Source organism: Gadus morhua, chromosome 16 (assembly GCF_902167405.1).
Source record: "Gadus morhua chromosome 16, gadMor3.0, whole genome shotgun sequence".
Lineage (NCBI taxonomy): Eukaryota > Metazoa > Chordata > Actinopteri > Gadiformes > Gadidae > Gadus > Gadus morhua.
Window position 1 is genome coordinate 15805282 of NC_044063.1, and position 18533 is coordinate 15823814.

General features: G+C 42.9%; 1 protein-coding gene across 13 annotated transcripts in view; it reads left to right on the forward strand.

Moving 5' to 3' along the window:
- kirrel3b (kirre like nephrin family adhesion molecule 3b) overlaps positions 1–18533 on the forward strand; it is a 152110-nt gene that overhangs the window by 97247 nt on the left and 36330 nt on the right. For 7 of the 13 annotated variants that reach the window (XM_030380685.1, XM_030380686.1, XM_030380687.1 and 4 more), the window contains exons 3-5: positions 5154–5303; positions 14406–14575; positions 17887–18037. In XM_030380685.1, the coding sequence (XP_030236545.1) occupies positions 5154–5303; positions 14406–14575; positions 17887–18037 (471 nt within the window). The remainder of the gene's footprint in view (positions 1–5153; positions 5304–14405; positions 14576–17886; positions 18038–18533) is intronic. The other 6 variants (XM_030380689.1, XM_030380696.1, XM_030380692.1 and 3 more) reach the window with 1 other exon arrangement.

Sequence of the window (18533 nt, forward strand, 5' to 3'; positions counted from 1 at the left end):
AGCTCACCTTGTTTAATCACAGCGCTTTGTATAATTGGGTAAATTGTTTAATTTGAAACTCGATTTTACTACTACTCGTTTTGTAGCCTGTTGTTCAGCCACTTTAGGCCCAGTGAATATTCATGAGCACATCACTCATGTGAAACAAAATAGCACGGCTGTGGCAAATTAGTAGATCTCCAGAAAGGTGCGGATTAAAGTTTCCAAAAGAGCATCAAACTGTTTTTAATTCAACGGAAGGACTTTTGACAAAAATAAACAACGGGGGCTTTTAGCGTTTTAGCTAGAGAGACCTAGCTGATTGTTGTCAAATGCCTTTCCTCGAAGACCACGAAGGAAATCCATATCGTTGTCGAGGAGGAGTTGCGATTCGAGGCACGACCACACTTAGATTCAACCAGGATCGGCCTTACACATAAAAGTCTCTTATGATTGGTAACGATTAAATATGTAGTCCACGGAAGATTGGGAACTGGCTTCCCCCCTTGACCTTCAGAAACTCTTCTCGTATGCTTTCCGTGTCACAAGACAGCTGGGGTGATTAAACCACAGTGGATGAGACTTGTTCCCCGAAAGGAAGAAAGACAAGCGGTTTGCAGTAAACACACGTCCGCCAACCATTTAAGTGGTGAATTTGCAGTAGTAGTAGGGAAGGGAAGGTAAAATACTGACACGGGAAGAGGCAGGCAGAACCAAAGAGGGTGGAGAAACAGCAATAAGAGAGGTAGAGGTGGGAGAGAGCGATAGAGGGGGAAAAAAGACGGAGAAGATCTGTTTTCACAGAGAGAGGAATAGATTTCACAAAGAGAGAAATTGATTATGCATATTGCGAAAGCCGAGAACCGTTTAATTTTTGGGTAGCATAATCATTTTTCCCGCCTATAATAATATTAAAAAAAGAGTGATGGATAGAGCAACGCAGAGCAAGAGAGCGAGAGTGGAAACAGAGAAGATGGAGGTCAGCGAGGTGGCGTAATGGCGTAGTTTAACACTCCTACGTAGGAGGCCCTGAGTGGGAAGAGGATATCGAGATAGGCTTAACCCTAGAAAACACTTCTCTCTTTCTTTACCTTCATGCGCCCAGCAAGAAATTAACGATAACAAAAGACCATTCCTCTCGCACACTTGCAACAGGAGACGGGCCTGTCAAACAAGAGAAACAGTAGGGTTTAGAGGGGCGGCTGATACTTTTGGTTTATCAACCACAAGACAAAAAACTCCCGCACAGCTGTGCTTTTTATCACCGCTACCCACCGATGAGCTGGCGTGTTTGTCAGCGGCAACAGAGGGACGGTGTGAGTGCGCGGGGCTGGGGACACGCAGTGAGCGAAAGCAAAGTGGCAGCTGTATACATAAAACATGTTTGGTGCTCCACGTGTCACGTCGCACATTTCCATAATACAGGTCTGCTCCTCGCTTTGCAGAAGAAAAGGGGAGGATGGGGGGGGCCGGGGGTTGTAGTAGGCACAGCAACGCCCTACACCACGGGACCTATGCTTCCATTCACAGGAGCGGTGATTAAAACCAAGAGACACAACTCAATGCAGGGCAACACAAAAGGCAGTGATTCCTCCCGGCCTCTCCCCCCCCCCCCCCCCCCCCCCCCCCCACACTCTCCGAAGTTCCTTCATTTTTTTTCTATCAATTTGTACTCATTTGCAGTATTCTACTACGCTACCTTAAAGCAAAAGTGAAAGTAGGCCCCTAATGCGGAGACAAACACACGGATGCGGGAGGCGGGAATAGGGGTTTTATTCATGCTGTCATTGCAGTCAGTGCAGCCAACTAACTCCTGGGAGTCAACCAGAGGGAGCTGGGGAGATGGGAATTTACACACAAACCCACATACACACATGCACATACACACACATATACACAAAAGCATGCATGTGTGCATACACACACATGCCCTTGCAGCTAAACGTCCTAGCATGCATTTGTCGCCCTCAGCTTGTCCTCTGTCAACAGACAGAACGTTGGTCACCCGTCCCCAGAGCTAGCTTGCCTAACTCTATCACCTGTTGGTGACACTGTGTCAAACACACTCATACTGACAGCCATAAATCAGCTGTCACTGCTTCTTGTGTCTTTGTGTACCCACATTCACACACACACACACACACACACACACAAACACACACACACACACACACACACACACACACACACACACACACACACACACATGCACGGACGCAGGTACACAGAGCTTGTATAGCGGTTCACTCTGGAGTACACACATACACACCAACGCTCACACATACAGGTGCACATGCACACAAGTGTACACACACACACACACACACACACACACACACACACACACACACACACACACACACACACACACACACACACACAAACTCAGACACTTGCACACACATACCTGTTTAGATCCATACAGATATCCATGAGCATGTGCCATTGATCGTGCCTAGGGCCAAATCCATTTCAGAGGTGATGGATTTATTACGTCTTAATGAGACTATTTTAATAATAATAATAATAATTGATCCGTTTTTTATAGCGCTTTTCTAAGTATTCAATGACGCTTTACAAACAAGAAAGGAATACATGCAGGCAGTACAGACACTTAAACAAAAGGAAAAAAATAAACAACACCACAACAATAGGCAACACATTAAGAGAGCGGGAGTGAGTGGAAGATGACGGATGGAGGATGATTTGTCAAATGTTGTACAACTACATTTTGCATTGTCTGTGCTGCGTATTATAGTCGCTGGAATGCGTTGAGATCAATGGGAGGTTATGGATGCACACTCATGCTCAGAGGTAATTAGTCTTCAGTCCAAAGTTTGTTTCCAATTTTAATGAATAAAACCAAATCAAATCTCTAAATTAGACAAGTGTTATGTGAAGTTAAGGTAATAACTTGTGCCATGTTAGATTTTCTTTAATGTGATTGTGTTTGCGAAATTATTTTCTCTGACTTCTAACACTATCAAATCTACCTTTGTGATGGCGCTGATCATTGAATTAGGATGTGTAGTATGTTATCAGTCTTATTTCAATCCTTAATAAGTATGAATTTTCTTAAGGTAGCCAGCAAAAGTGGATGTAATTATTTGCAATTATTCTGAGAAATCTTGTAAATATTTTACAGGTGGTTATTGTGCTGATAGAACGAGAATAACATGGTATTTTTCATAGAAAACTGAATGCAGGCTTTATATAGCATAAGTACAGCTAACACTGAGCACAGCTAAACCTGATAAAGGATACGATGCATTAAACCTGAACAAAGAGTAAGATGTGGAAGCACATGCAATGCTTATCCTGGTGACATTGCGAACAGAACCGCGTGTCATACACTCAAGGCATTATATTGAGAATGAAAAAGCCCCCTGATCATTACTTTAATTTTCCCTCCATGTGCTCCCCTGTTATGAATAGGCTTTTAGAGCGATGATCAGGTCTACTTAACCATCGCTGCCTTCTATTACAATAGCAGCCCCCCCTCACATATGATCCATGGACATTACCACAAGCCGTGCTGTAAGAGCTTTTATCAAAATGAGCAGTACTTATTTTAGCGAAACGCACCCCGCTAATGTGACCGTCATCGCCGGCCCATAACTGTTTGCCGGCCGCTTACTTTATGTCTCTTTTTCCCAATCTTTTTCATCTTTGTATTAAGACCTTCTTTCGTCCTTTGTCCTCCCATCAAATAGACCCTTAAGAATAAAGCTGGCTAAATGTGGGACAATGAAATGCAGACAGGGGTTTAATCGGCTGTAACTCATCCCACCAGCATAAAACGCGGCCCACTTCATGCTCTATTAAAGGGAATGGGATTCAATGAAGCAACTGGCAGTAATTGGACTTTAGCACATGATGGTTTTGGCCAATAGACGAACTCCAGGACTTACGAGCGTCAGAGGGCCCAGCCAGTCTATTATGTTCCCTTTAGCTGCAAAACCCCATAACCTGCCTTTCAAAGGCGCCATAGTGAAATACAGAAGTGTTTGGGAATTTCCGAAGGCGAGCGTGAGACATGGCCGGGCCCTCTGTGGAAAATCAATACTTTACCTCCCGACATTTGTTGGCAGTAATCCCTCAGCTGTGGAATGATTGACTTTCAGGCGGGAAGAGCAGAGTGGGAGCATCTCACCCGACGCCACGGCCTTCTTGTTGATAAAAAAACAGCGAGCTGACTATAGCAGGTTTTCTTTTGTTACGTGGTAAATTCCTCCTATCCCTTTAAAGTGCCTTTTATTGCGGATCGGTTGCCTAAACAGCCTCAGGAGGATGAGGAAACCTTTCTTTATTTTTTGGGTTTGGTTTTTTTTGCGGTTATCAACATAAAATACTTTCCTCATTCCGTTTCACATCTTCAGCAGCCGCAAAACGAGTACAAGCAGACTGTAAAGTGATACCCCAGGAAGCTCCGATATCAAACAAGTTTTTCTCTACCCCGCTAGGTTGTTTCTTTTTGTTCCCCGTTGGAGGGTTGCACTTAACAAAAACCCATTCTGACGCATATTTGGTTAGCAGTTAGAGTTATTTCTTTAACACCATCAGACCTGACGTGAGTGAAATGGGCAGATGTGGCGGATACTGCTCTGCATTCCTGGCCATTATTAAACTATAACTCATGCTGGAGAGCAGGGCTTAAACATCGCTCTCTCCAGCACAACTGTTTGCCTTTGTAATAAAAGCGCATTTCTCCTGGAGCACTGAGCTCCACAGTCGCTCATTTGCATTGCCATGAGTGATATAAAAACAGACTTTGATTTGTATTATGTTTGCCTCGCTATATTAAAATGCTACATGTGAAACATCACACATGCATTGCGCCAGCCAGGGAGAAGCCATCCACCAACACCACCACCACCACCACCCACACCACCACACACCCACTCCATGATTCAAAGCTCAGCCCATCTGAGCCCATCCGTAAAAATGCTAATCTGTTTTATAAATGTTCCCAATATCATCTGGTTATTGGTCATCGTAGAATCCTCTATGGAATATGTTCTGCATGATCGTTAGAGCAATTCACCATTTTAGAAGCACATCTGTGATTTCGTCTTCAGATGGGTTGGCACTGAAAGAGTATGTGTGTGTGTGTGTGTGTGTGGGTGTGTGTGTGTGTGTGTGTGTGTGTGTGTGTTTGTGTGTGTGTGTTGCAGGCTACCCCCGCTACACGGTGATTGGAGACCACAGTACAGGAGAGCATCACCTGCGTATCCAGCGCGTGGAGCTGATGGACGACGCTATATTCGAGTGCCAGGCCATCCAGGCCGCCATGAGGTCCCGCCCTGCAAGGCTCACCGTGCTTGGTGAGTGTTGGCTCCACGTGCACACACACACACACGCACGCACGCACACACACACACACGTGCACTCACACACATGCACACGCATGCACAAATGTACACACACAAGCACACACACACACACACACGTGCAGGCACACACATGCCCAAATGTATACACAAGCACACACGTAATAATAAATAATAATAATAAATGAAATTTATATAGCGCTTAATCTGGTACTCTAAGACGCTTTGCATATTGGCCTATCAAAACTATGTAAGACAGACTAGGAATAAAAGAAAAACAGAGGTTAAACATGAAGAATAAGGTGGTATAAACGTGGTATAAGGTGGTATATAACGTATAAACACACATGCACGTGCACATACACACCGACACACAATTATTAAAATTTGTACGCACACTCACAATACTGTACATATACACACAGATGCATGCAAACAAAGAAAAACACACACATGCATGCTCACATTGCTACAGCACACATCCACACAGTTTGCACATAAGCATGTTTACGAGGGAAAAAATGCTAATATATTAAGGCGGGGGGGGGGTTCATGCACAACCAATTTCACCATGCAATACAATCAATACAATCTCCAAATGATAATGAACAACACAACTAATGACATATTTTCCCCATTGACGACATTAGAGAGTAATTGTATTAAAATAGGATTTTACTTTTCCGCGGCGAGTGTGAAGCGTCGCTAAACGTTATTAGACCGCTTACACGGCCAACTTTAATTTCCTTTTCTGTGCCACAAAGCCTCCATTTTCATTACGGAGCCTGAAAGGTTACTAGTTGTTAATGAAACTCTATTGGGTTATCGTTCAGCTTTGCCAGTTTCGCCTTATTGGGGACCATTATTATAAACCGGCCCACTCTTGTCTTGATCTGTCCTCGGAGCTTCTCCCTCTGTCCCTCCATGTTTCTGTCCTTGGGAGTCCATCAATGGAGGGGGAAGAGGAGGACGTAGGGGGAGGCAGGGGCGATCAGGCCAAAGAGCCAGCCAGAGAAGCCGAGAGAATAACAAGGGGAAAAATAAATGGGTGTGGGAAATCATAGGAATAGAAGAAGTATGGGGGGCTCCGTCTGTATTTCACGAGCCAGCGACCCACCGTATTGATCCAGGGTTAATGAAAAGCGAAAACTAACCATTTGTTCTTGAGAAGGAGGGGGAGACAAATTAGCACCGCGTGTTTCTTCGTATGCTGAGACCTCATATAAGTGGCTAGTGCCTACATGATAATAACGAGGAAGATTGGTAAAAATTTCTCGCCGTCTTGCACAATTTCTTCACAATAGGCTTGCACAGTGTACGTGTTCACAGCTACTCGGTCCATGAACAGGGGAGGGAGGGAGACTAATTAAGGACGCACATCCACACACTTTATTCACTCACCGTGGATCTGTTTGGATTCATTGATGTAAATTGTTGTTGCTGAGCAACTGTTGACACCTTTCACACATTTGACAAAACTTTTGACAGTGTAACAGCCCCCCTCTCCCTTCGGCGGAGAGGGTTTTAAGTGTTTGCTGTGTTGACGTTCTTTTAAATCCTCTTAAATACCGCTCTGCTACTTCACCATGGTAAGATCTGAAGTAGCACACCGGGGTCGACTCACTGTCTTCTCCGTCATCCAAACTCCCATTCAGATAGTCAACACAATTTGATCTGCATTGAATATATTTGCTCTCTCTTTGAGGAGGCATTGGTCGATAAAAGGCAGATCAAGGCCAAAGAAAGAAATGAGCCATCAACATGAAAATTAAAAGGTTGTAAGAAATGTGTTCTCATTGCTCTGTGTGTTCCTGTTTGGCATTGTGAAGTTTTTCAGCCTGAATCCTGTAGAATACATTAGGTAAATCCCCTGGCTGGCAGGGCCAATCCCTGAATACATTGAATGAGCCCTAGGCTGACACGCATGTAGTAAAATAAATATATGTATGGTCTCTGTCATTGCATAGCCTACTCTCGGCTGTCAGTTATATCTGCCAGTAGTGACAAAGTGCGTCTATCGGCTTGGAAGGAATGCGGCGGTGCAGCCCACACCTCACACACACACACACACACACAAACACAAACACACACAACCACACAAACACACACACACTCAACCATACCCAAACTCACACATGCCCCTCGTCTCACTTTTTTTATTTTACCTGACAGCTAAAATAAACATCAAACCTGCAGCCCTCATAACTCAACATTAACGGCAACCCTTCTCTCTGTGTTATCGCACGCAACTTTTTACTCGCCCACGCGAGCGGTAAAAAGCAACACTTAATAAAATGCCACCCCAACTACAATAACAAGGGTACCAACTTTAATTATTGTGCTTTAATACACGTGTTAATGCCTCACAAAACTAAAAGTATATTCTCAACTCTCGACTCTTCTACTTCATTACGCCTTCAAAACGTATGATTTAAAACTTCGAAACCGACTAGGTAATCCATACAATTATTTATTTGGCAATGTTATTTTTGCGGTGCCATCAATGCGTGTCGATGAAGAAGAAGAAAATAAAAAATGCTAAAATAGAGGTTGATTAAAAAAACACCTTCACCTTCACTAAAAGAACCCTTTCAAGAATAAATCTTGTAAGGATAAACAGCCAAGGTCTCTTGTCTGAAAGCAGGGATGATTTGTACCGGAGGCTTACCCCCTGATTGCCAAAGGAGAGTCAAGGTCTTTTGAATTAGTAATGAAGGTGGAGAACGGAGGGGGTTTCTGGTCCCCCAAAAAGACCCCCGAGGCTAATTATATGTGCCCTACGGCTAGCCGGCAGGGCCCCGAGCTTTGGCTGTAATGTGCCTACTTTGGTTAGGGGGCGCAGGGAGCAGCTGAGATCAACTGTGACCCAGGGACTTTTTTTGATGAAGGTATTTATTACATTGTTCCCAGGAACTTATTGAACTCTGAAAAAATATGCATATCGCACTCGTGAGGTGAGACTATCGACAAGATGGTGATTTACCTACCAGTCACTCTGCAGCTCATCCGACGCCTTAACACCTTAAAACTACATGTTCGCTCCATTACCGAATAAAAACTATAATTTGCATTATAGTTACTGCCGAGACACCAAGTGAGCCGTGCAAGTGCGCACGTTGTGTCTTCTGATTCAACTTTAAATAATGACATGATACACCCAAAAATGTAATTAAATCAAAGAGTTAAAAGTTGAAGTAATTCAAAACTGCACGGGGTGCCAAGTTACTATGACAATAGTTGGTACACTTAAAATTAATGGATGAGTAGTTATTTCACTATTATCCCAGTACCTTTGTGGCTCTTGTTTTCATGCTATGAGTTATTTAGTTGGAGCTATGATGGAAACATCGCTCCCCTGTTTCGGCATTGCATCTCATTAAACAACTACAATCTTTACTAGCATGAAATATCTCACAGCATACATTGGACGTGTTCAAATGAAATAGATTTAGCCTAACCTGAATCAAAGATGTTTCGCTATGGATGATGGCTTTTCGGCTGGCAGTGGAACATGATGTGCAGATTCTGTTGGACTGATTTACCTCGGTTGAGTTTGTAAAAGCTTGTGGGCTGGAGACCCCACTGGTTGCCCTACATCAAAATGCACCTTGTCGCTGGATTTACTTGACTCAAATAAATAAGCACAAGTCTAGGTATTGTGGGGATAAGACCTTGAAGATTATGCAGGGGATTTGTCCTATGGACCTAAACGCAACTTACAGAAGGATTCCGACAGGGAGAATTCAAGTTGCTATCTTTGCCATTGGATTAAGATGTCCTGTGCAAGGTTTCGGTTGTATTCATTTGAATTTCTGCAAAAAAGGTTTAGATGTAGGCCTACCATTGTGAAGCGTTAAAGCAACACATAATCCTTCCCCACAGAAAACTTCATCCATCCATATCCATCCATCTATATGTTTTTGTTGTTTTATGCTATCGTAACATCTTTTCATATTCATTTAATTGGCTCCTTCCAACTCTTCAAATGACTTTTTCTCGCTGTCTCGCCCTTTTTCACTCTTTCTACTCTTTCTCTTCTGCATCTTCCAAGTCCAATGACGGCATGGCATGGATCAAAGATTTAGCCATTTATCTGTTCACAATGAACAAAGAAGCGCCTGTTACATTTCTATGTGGCTTATCTGTTCTCAACAAAAATTTTTTTTAGATCTTATACAGTGTGGAAAGATAAGGCCTCCTAATCTCTATTCACTTTGGGTGGAAACGTGGCAGTAACATGTGTAGCATTTGCCTTTTTGCCATTTCAGCTGTCCTGCACTATAAGTCTAATATCTGTGAGGCTGAGAGCAGATGCATCATTATGCTCTAAAGATTGCATCTGCAGTTTTTCACGGTTTCTACAAAGCAAGAATAATGTTAAACCTAATAGAACATGAACATTAACTCTGTTTAACCTCTTTATTCATTGCAGTTGTACTAAAATATAAGCTATTTATAATAATAATACTCTGATTTTTCAATGTTATGGTCCTTTTTGTTGATATACAGTACATTGTTGTTTAAAAGTAGCATGACAGTAGCGTAGCAGTAGCAGTAATGTCATCACAACCTCTACCAATGCTGCCAGAGTCCCACCTGTTCCCTTCATTATCTTCACATTTCTAACAGCTCTGCTGTTTCTTCACTCTTAACCTTATGCCGATTCATCTTAAGGGGTTTGCTCTTCAGTTTTCATCACTACTCCCAACACAACATTTCATCGACGGTCTACTGCCTAATTTGGCAGTCCAATCACAGATCGCCAACACAAAAAACCAAGCAGGTTGTAAAAGGTGTCAGCTGATCTCGGCTAAGTTATTCAAAATCAACCAGGCATCGAACAGATCAGTGTGAAAAGAAGAATACTCCTCAGCTCTACACTTTATTCGTATGCAGACACGCACATCTGTCGTCGCATCCTGCGGCTCTCCAAACAGGTGTACAGTGACAGAGCTGGAAGCGATTTGTGCATTGAGCCAGCACTTGTCTTTGGGACCCGCCTTCACTGGGTGTTTCTCTCCTGAGGATTTGCTATTTTCTCCGTTTTCTCTCCAATCCCTGATCGATCTATCACAAACACTGCGAGCTGTTACCACGGGCGTGACAGGCGGGCGGCAGCCGTAGCATCTCTTTGACAAAAAATGTGACGGGCGAATCAGGAAGCCTCATTGTTGCTCTGGCCGTAGTTGAAGCACCCCGGCGCCGCAGCGATAGCGCCCGCAGCCAATGTTTTGCCTTTCCAACTCTCTATATCGTTTGTTTGCCGCCAAAAACGCCTTTCCTAGCCTTTTCACGCTTCCACACTGCCAGGGTATGCAGAACTCTTCCCCTCTCCATGCCGTCGTTTCCAGTTCCTTTTGACCCGTAGTAAGCCAGTGCCATCAGCGATGCCATTCGTTACACGACCCTAAAAAACTGGACCTAAAAGAACCGTTAAGACCTGAGCCAGGATGGCTCCTGCCATCGAGTTCCCGGAAGACCAATTTAAGGCGAGAGAGAGAGAGAGAGAGAGAGAGAGAGAGAGAGAGAGAGAGAGAGAGAGAGAGAGAGAGAGAGAGAGAGCGCAGTCTGGGGAATTGAATTGTCTCTGGGGAGGACAGAGCCGAGGAGCAGCTTTTATAACCTTTACTCAGACCCCTATTCCTGGAAAGCGACAGACTTACTGGCCTTGCGCTGTTGTGTTAATTACACATCAATACGCCTTGCTCCCGTTTATGGATCTCTTTGATTATACACTAAAAATAAATGATCTAACTGAAATCCAATCAGTCTGACTTCAGTGTTTCCTTTCGCGGAGGAGTGGGCCGGGCAAGGCGTTTATGGTCACTACATGTGGTTGTGTTCAGTGACACCACGGTAGTAGTGGCAGGAGGAAGAACATGAATTAAGCCCCATTGTCTCATACGGGATGAGATGATGCGATTCAATTAAATTATATTGGTGGGTTAATGAAACAGTGGCCTCACCTACTGTATCTGAGGCGATAAGGTAGTGTGAGAGCTGAGACATAGCCCAAGGTTTGGTTTTTAGTCTTTTTTTCTCCTGGGAATCTCTTTGGAAATAATCACTTAAGAAATTTGGAATAAATAGTAGTGGACGTTATGGCTTTACTCACCATTAGTTTAATGCTGCCTTAAAAAACGTCCTCAAGAGTAGATAAAGGTGAACACAAACGCAGTTATGTGTTGGCAGGCTTATGTTTATTTGTATATATATATATTTTTTATGTATATATATATATATATGATTTTGTACTGCTTTACTATTTATACGTTGGTTTCATGAAGGCAGACGCACTACTTAAAACATATAACAGTGTGAGATATGTTGGTGGTACAGCACTTCTGTTTTTACTTGATTCATCGGTCATCGTGGCGATGTACGATTGTTCTGTCTGTGTTCCATATGCTTGAAACTCCATTCCATCCGGTGTTGCCTAGAAACCAATCCGGTGGCAAGCATTTAGAATATTTGGAATCCTTACAAATAAATTGACAATTCTCCCATTAATTCCCCCATTTGTTATGTCTGCTAATCCAAGATGACTTGACATCTGTAAGGAAAATAGCAATAAACCCCCCCTAAAGGCTCTTTAATCAAATAATGAATGATTCATTTTGATCTGTAACACAATCTTTAAAGCTGTCATGCTTTCCGTTGCCAAACGTTAAGTGAATATTTGTAAAATTAGTCAAACAGGTTTCAGTCTGCCCGTGTGATCGGTGCTGGCGTTTCAGCCATACACCCCCATAATTAAACAAGAGCAATCAATCCAAACAGCTAACCCAACTACTACTGCCAAATCCGATATGTGGGTACGGCAAAGTGTTAATTTGATGCCCTTTAGAAACCAAAATAGACAGCCCGAGTGTCAAAAAAGTCCCAGTGTAGGTTTAATCAAAGAACTATCTCAACGCTTAAGCTAGCTTTAAATTATCGCATATTGGGTAAGAAAATTCAATCTTCAACCTCTAATGCAGGAATGCATTACTTTTTACATCAAGGCTGTCATTAGCAACTGAGAAGTGTCAGTTACAATATAAACCTTTTGTCAAATGACGGAGATGAAGAATGAGGCTGCAATGTTTATTTTGGAAAAACGTGTGTCTTAAACATTTAAATACAAATTTGTCTCTTAAGTTTTTCTTTTTAATGAATATGACTCTGAATGTGAATTGAAGAAATTCAACACGTGGTTTCACACACCTTCCAGACCCAGGTAAAAATGTGGTCTTTATTGGGAGGGCAGAATGGTTAAGAAGCCATGCCTTAGGGTCTGATTTACCCAGGAAAATCTTCAGTCTATATTGGTACGTGCAGAAGGGTTAATTAATCAATTTACATCATTCCAAATAAACTATCAATGGGTTTCTTTATCAAATGTGCCAACTGAACATGTCCGCCTCACACATAGTGTGATATGTTGATGCTCACATATGTCATGTCTGTCATTGATTGTATTCATGTATGCAAGGATGTCTCAGTATGTTCTAGTGAGCAATGAGCATAGTGCTGAACCAGCAGTAGTGGGGGGCAAATTGAACCCAAAGTGTGACATAAAAAGTATGATGGGAATGAACAGAGCAGGATAAATAACGTCTATTGAATCACCCATCTCAGCAGTCCTTTCACAGAGAGCCATGGGCCTTATCTGCATACTGCACAGTTCTATGTTTAAGATATGGAAATGCCAAAACAATCGTCTTGACCTTGTTTCCAATTGCTGATACAGAATAACAAGGTGACCATATTCCTACCAAGATTCTGCTGCACTTGCAGAGATCAGCAAACTCTCTTTTGTGTGATCTACGAGTGCTGACCTCTAATTCCTCTGCCTTGCTCCCACCTCGGTGCATTTTAATGAGGACCAGATGAAAGGGTTTTGGATTAAGGGACCAGAATAAATGCTACATTTGAAAACCAAACACCATGCCCCTAACGCCTAAAATTGGAAGCAATGAGTCTTGAAAATTAATAGCGTTTGTTTTGTGACTGATGCTATTCAGGTTAAACTAATTTGGGCATGAGAACAAAAACTTTAATGATTGTTCACTGATATGGATAAAATGTATTCATATTCAGCGTCATTTCGATGGTTAGGAAAAATGAAGGATCAATATAATAGCTGTATTGTTAGCAAGAGCAGAATAAATTCATATTTTATGGTCCCTCTTTGGCCTATACTCATAAGATAGCCCCCTCTAGACCATTTCCTTCTTGTAAATAGTATGGCATTAATTGTGAGTAACCTAGAAATAGTTTTACAGCTTATTTTAAAGTTACCCGATATATTTTGTGCCAGCATGAAATTCTGTTAAAAATAGGCATGAAACTGCTGATCTGATGAGAGTTGGGGAAATAGTATTCAGATAATTAATAGATACAGTTAGGTTAGAACATCTTCAGCTGGTTATGATAAATTATGGATTAAGAACTCATGCAGTGGGGTAATTTGATTGGATTCGAAATTGCTTGATTTTCTGGCAACACTATCTGTGGATTATAAACAATCTTGACAATTTTAATTAAAACATGTCGGGAATGAAGAACTTCAACATCAAATGAAAATCCATATTCTCTTTACTTGTGCAACTCTAAAATTGAATGCACCATATGGCTCTCATATATGTCTATCAAGTAAGCTTTTTATACGCAGTAATTTAATGTACAATATGTGCGCTCAAGTTAGTTCTCTACCAGGCAGGTATCCAAGCTCACTATGTTAAAAGGTTCACACCGTAATAAGTTTTTAATCAATAATTCACTTCAGTTAGAATAAAGAAAGCCGTAATAGAAAAACTAAGTAATTAAATTGAGTTAAGTTTCTTTTCATCTCTATATGCACATATAATTAACAAAATCAACAACATCAGACAATGCGGAAATAACTTAAATCTACCATCTATTTAGTTTTTCTCTGAATGACATTGGCTATATTTACATAATTAATTTCTTCCTAATTATCTCCATATCATATTTTCTTAAAAAACAATTAAAGGTAATTGGTTGTTAATTAATCTCTCTCTCTCTCTCTCTCTCTCTCTCTCTCTCTCTCTCTCTCTCTCTCTCTCTCTCTCTCTCTCTCTCCCGCTGCAGTGGCCCCTGAGGATCCAGTGATCAGTGGGGGTCCTGTGGTGAGCCTCAGAGCAGGCGATCCACTCAACTTGACCTGCCACGCCGACAACGCCAAGCCGGCCGCCTCCATCATCTGGATCCGGAACGGGGAGGTCCTGAACGGGGCCATGTACTCCAAGGTAAGCATTGAGGTGTGTGTCAATTACTTTACTTCAAACCCCGCTTCAAGTTAACTTTCTCATGCTGAGACACTGAGCTCGCCACGTAATACCATGACCCGTCATCCGGTCTGTGATTTCTTCATTGTGTTGCAAATGATTCTGCCATCTTCGGGGACATGCGGGCCCAGCTGTAGCATGCTTCGATGATGCCGTGTGTCATGGTTAGCCGTTTGACTCGACACAGCAGACACCGCTAAGATCTGAGTGCGAATCCCCTTCAGATATGCTTACAGGATTTGCAAAAGATTTGGGTCCTCCCTGCCGCAAAAAAATCCCATCACACGAGACAAGCAGATGTTCCTGTAGAGATCATAGGTGACTGAACAATTCCAGAGCCGTCCTCGGATTGTACCGGCATCGCTCACAACCACTGTTCTCTCCTCATCCTCATCATCATCATCATCATCATCATCATCATCATCATCACCATCGTCATCTTCATCGTACTCGTAACACAATCTGCTTTTGCACACATCCTGAACTCTCATGAACTCTATTTATAGACACGGCAATACTAATAGCCCATTATGAGTTTTTCTTTTTTCAAACCACTTTCGGGCAGTATAGCTACTATGTGCCTCGCATGCCCTTCTCCCTCGCTATTAACCACGGCGCTGTGGTCTCTTGACCCCTCCCCCCGTAGCTTCCTTGAGTGACATGTGCACTGGCGGCCTCCTCCCCCCGCCCCCCTCCCACATCACCTGTCAGTTAATCACGAAGTCATCACCGCCGTGTTCTATTTTCATTAAAGGACATGAAACCACCAGGCACTTTAGAGTGCTAACACCGCCTCCTCCGCTACCACCCCCTCCTCCTTCCCCCTTTCCACCCCTCCACCCCTCCACCTCACTCTGTGCGCTTGTCTTATCCCATTATCGGCTCCTTTCGAAGAGCAGATAAACGCCATTGATTGGGCTGGGATGCGGCGGCGAGCCCATCTGAATGAAGCCGTAGCCTGAGACGCCGCCTGGCTAATGGTGGGCGGAGAGTGTTCTTCCTGCTTTCTGCTTCCTCTCCGAGATTGAGGAGCGATATTGAGGTGTTTTTTTGAGCTGATACCAGGCTGATGGATGGCAAACACCTGCGCAGAGCCTAAATATGTCTCCTTGCTTTTCTCCCTCTCCCACTATCTTGATTGCGTACCATTAAAAGGCAATGGGCTCAATTAAAACGCTAGGGCTGTTATTTCTCTGGAGAAGAAAGAGTCGGATGGTACATCAACAGCAGACAAAGGAAAGACATCTGCCCCGATGGGTTTTTTCTCCCACAAAGAGCAGATGAAGATGACTACACAGCAGATGTGATCGAAGAGGGGCAGCGAGGGGTTCACTGCATTTGTCACCAGATGAAGTCGATCTCTTTCGTTAATTGAGCTATTGTGCGATATTAACTAGGTGGATAAAAAATGGATCTGCCATGGTAATAGCTTTCGAATCAGGAAAAAGCAAATAAACATGCTCCTTTTGTGTCCTTGTTGCTGTTTAGTTTAATGTCATGGTCACGTTGTTCGCATGTTTGTTTTTTTTCTGAAGTGATTCACATGGTAAATTAAACATGTTAAACATGAAATTCTTTCTAACTTACGTTATTAACTCTCGTTATACCAACTGCGATGCATTCCAAAAGTTAGCATGAACCTAAGACAGATTTTAACTAAACTAAAAAAAAAGTACATTGTTTCCCTCCAGCCTCCACGAGTGCTAAATTGTATTTAATTTCAACATCTCAACATTCAACATTCACTCATTAAAACGCTTGCACTTTACAGTAACTTTTCCTCTGTAAAATCCCATTACTATCACCTGTCCTCCATCTTGGTGAGTTTTTTTGTATAATTACGAGCAATTTACTTTTAATAGCGCAAGAAGTGATGGGTGTGTGGAAAGACTCCCTACGAATAAAGCAACTAATTATTTTCGCAGCGCACATTACCATGTATTTCAGTCCCGTATGTGTGGAAGATCGATCTAGTGTTAGGCAGTGGTTAGTCAAACTCCATTCATATCACAGCTAATAGCCAGCACGCACCTCCTTCATAATATCATGTCAGCACTGTTGATGTTTCTTGGGGAAATGAAAGATGGCAATGTGTACAAAAGAAAGGTGAATGAACAGAAAACATTTCCGTGTTTTCTTCATTCGGACAGAAAACATTTGAAGCCGAACTTCACTTTACTTTTCTTAAATTGCGTTCCTCCCGTCACCATTCTCCCCTCCCTGTCTTATGTGCAAAGAGGCCGTCTGCGCACGCTTCAGGGTAGATATATTCGGTGATATGAAAAATTATCAATTTACAATGTTGTGCGGCGTTGCATTCCATGCAGAAGCCAACTATTCCCCTCCTCTAAGATTAATGACTTCAGACAGGTTTAGGGCAACGGGGGAAACAATTCTGATTGCTTGAGAAAGGATATTACATTGACACATCACACATCTGACAGCTAATGCCTTCTGCTTTAGAGGTGAGCACCAAGGCTTCAGCGGGACCGCCATTAATCTCTGGTGTCCCGGTTCTTTACATAAAAAGAAAGAAATGAACTCCCGAAACTCAACTCCTTCAATTCCCTGATATTGTTGATATGCAGGGCTCCATAAAGGGGGGATGAAAAGTTTAAGATAGTTTCCCGGTATGGCTGTTTATTCATTTTTCTGATACGTCACACACCTAAGAGCAGGAGCTTAAAACATATAGGTATATCAAGACTGTTGCCAATTTAATGAAGGAAGGTCTTTTGACGCTTTAATTGTACAACACAAAAATAATTAATTAATCAGAAGCATTCTCCTGTCATTCGTTTTCTTTATTTGATGGTCCCTTATTTCACCACCAAGTGTGATGTTGATTTGCCATTCCAACATCTTGCAATCCCCCATCTAGTGACGTCAAACATGGAGGCGTCCACCCAGATGTTTGATAGATAGATCAAGCTGCCATCCTACCCAGTGGACTGAACCACCAAGCCGGCTGTTCTATCCATCATACATCTATCTGGGTGGACACTCCCGCCTGTGAAGTCATTCGAGGGTAGAAACGGCTTGTAATGGCTAATCAACATCACACTTGGTGGTAAAATAGTGGCCCTTGACTCAAACTTCTCTTTCATGTTTTGCTCTTCTAAATTAAACCAGACCAGTCCAAACCAAACCGGCCTGATTAAACTGCAATTTCACAACCTAATACGATTTTAAAGCCATGACCCCGCTCCCCTCCCTGAAGGTTAATTTGAATGTTACTGGCAAACGCTCTCCTGACCTTAATCCTCATCTGGGTCGCTGTCTAGACGTTGCTGCGGGACGGCAGGAGGGAGAGCACGGTGAGCACCCTGTACCTGTCCCCCACCAACATGGAGACGGGCCAGCAGATCATCTGCAAGGCCTCCAACAAGGCCGTCCCCAACGGCAAGGAGACCAGTGTCACCATCGACATCCAACGTAAGAATACACACACACACACACACACACGTACACACACACACACATTATTTTGCTGTGTTCTCCGGCTCCATTCCTCTGCGCTGGCTGCCCATGTTGCTCCACAGAGCGGCTAGTGGCTCTATTAACATGCTAGTACGTATTGAAACAAGCATTTACCTCTCAGAGGCTACTACCCTCTGATGATGATGAGGTTCCAGGTTGTAAAGGTGTTTGACCAACACATATATGCCGAGTCCCTCTGCAAACATATTTCCGAGTTTCACTTGACGCCCCAGACGGCCGTTTATAATTGGTTTCCATTTTCGTTTCATTGTGGGTGGGTCAGAAAGCGCGGCCCGGCTTTTGTGATAAAATATTGAAGGAGCTTGTCCATCTAAAATGAATGTGATTTTCTCTTTGGTCTGGCTCCCTCTCTACCATGGCGCTATGCACATATTCCCCCACCCCTTTTATTTCCCCGCCTGTCCCATCAATCTTTGTGATGTGAGCGTGC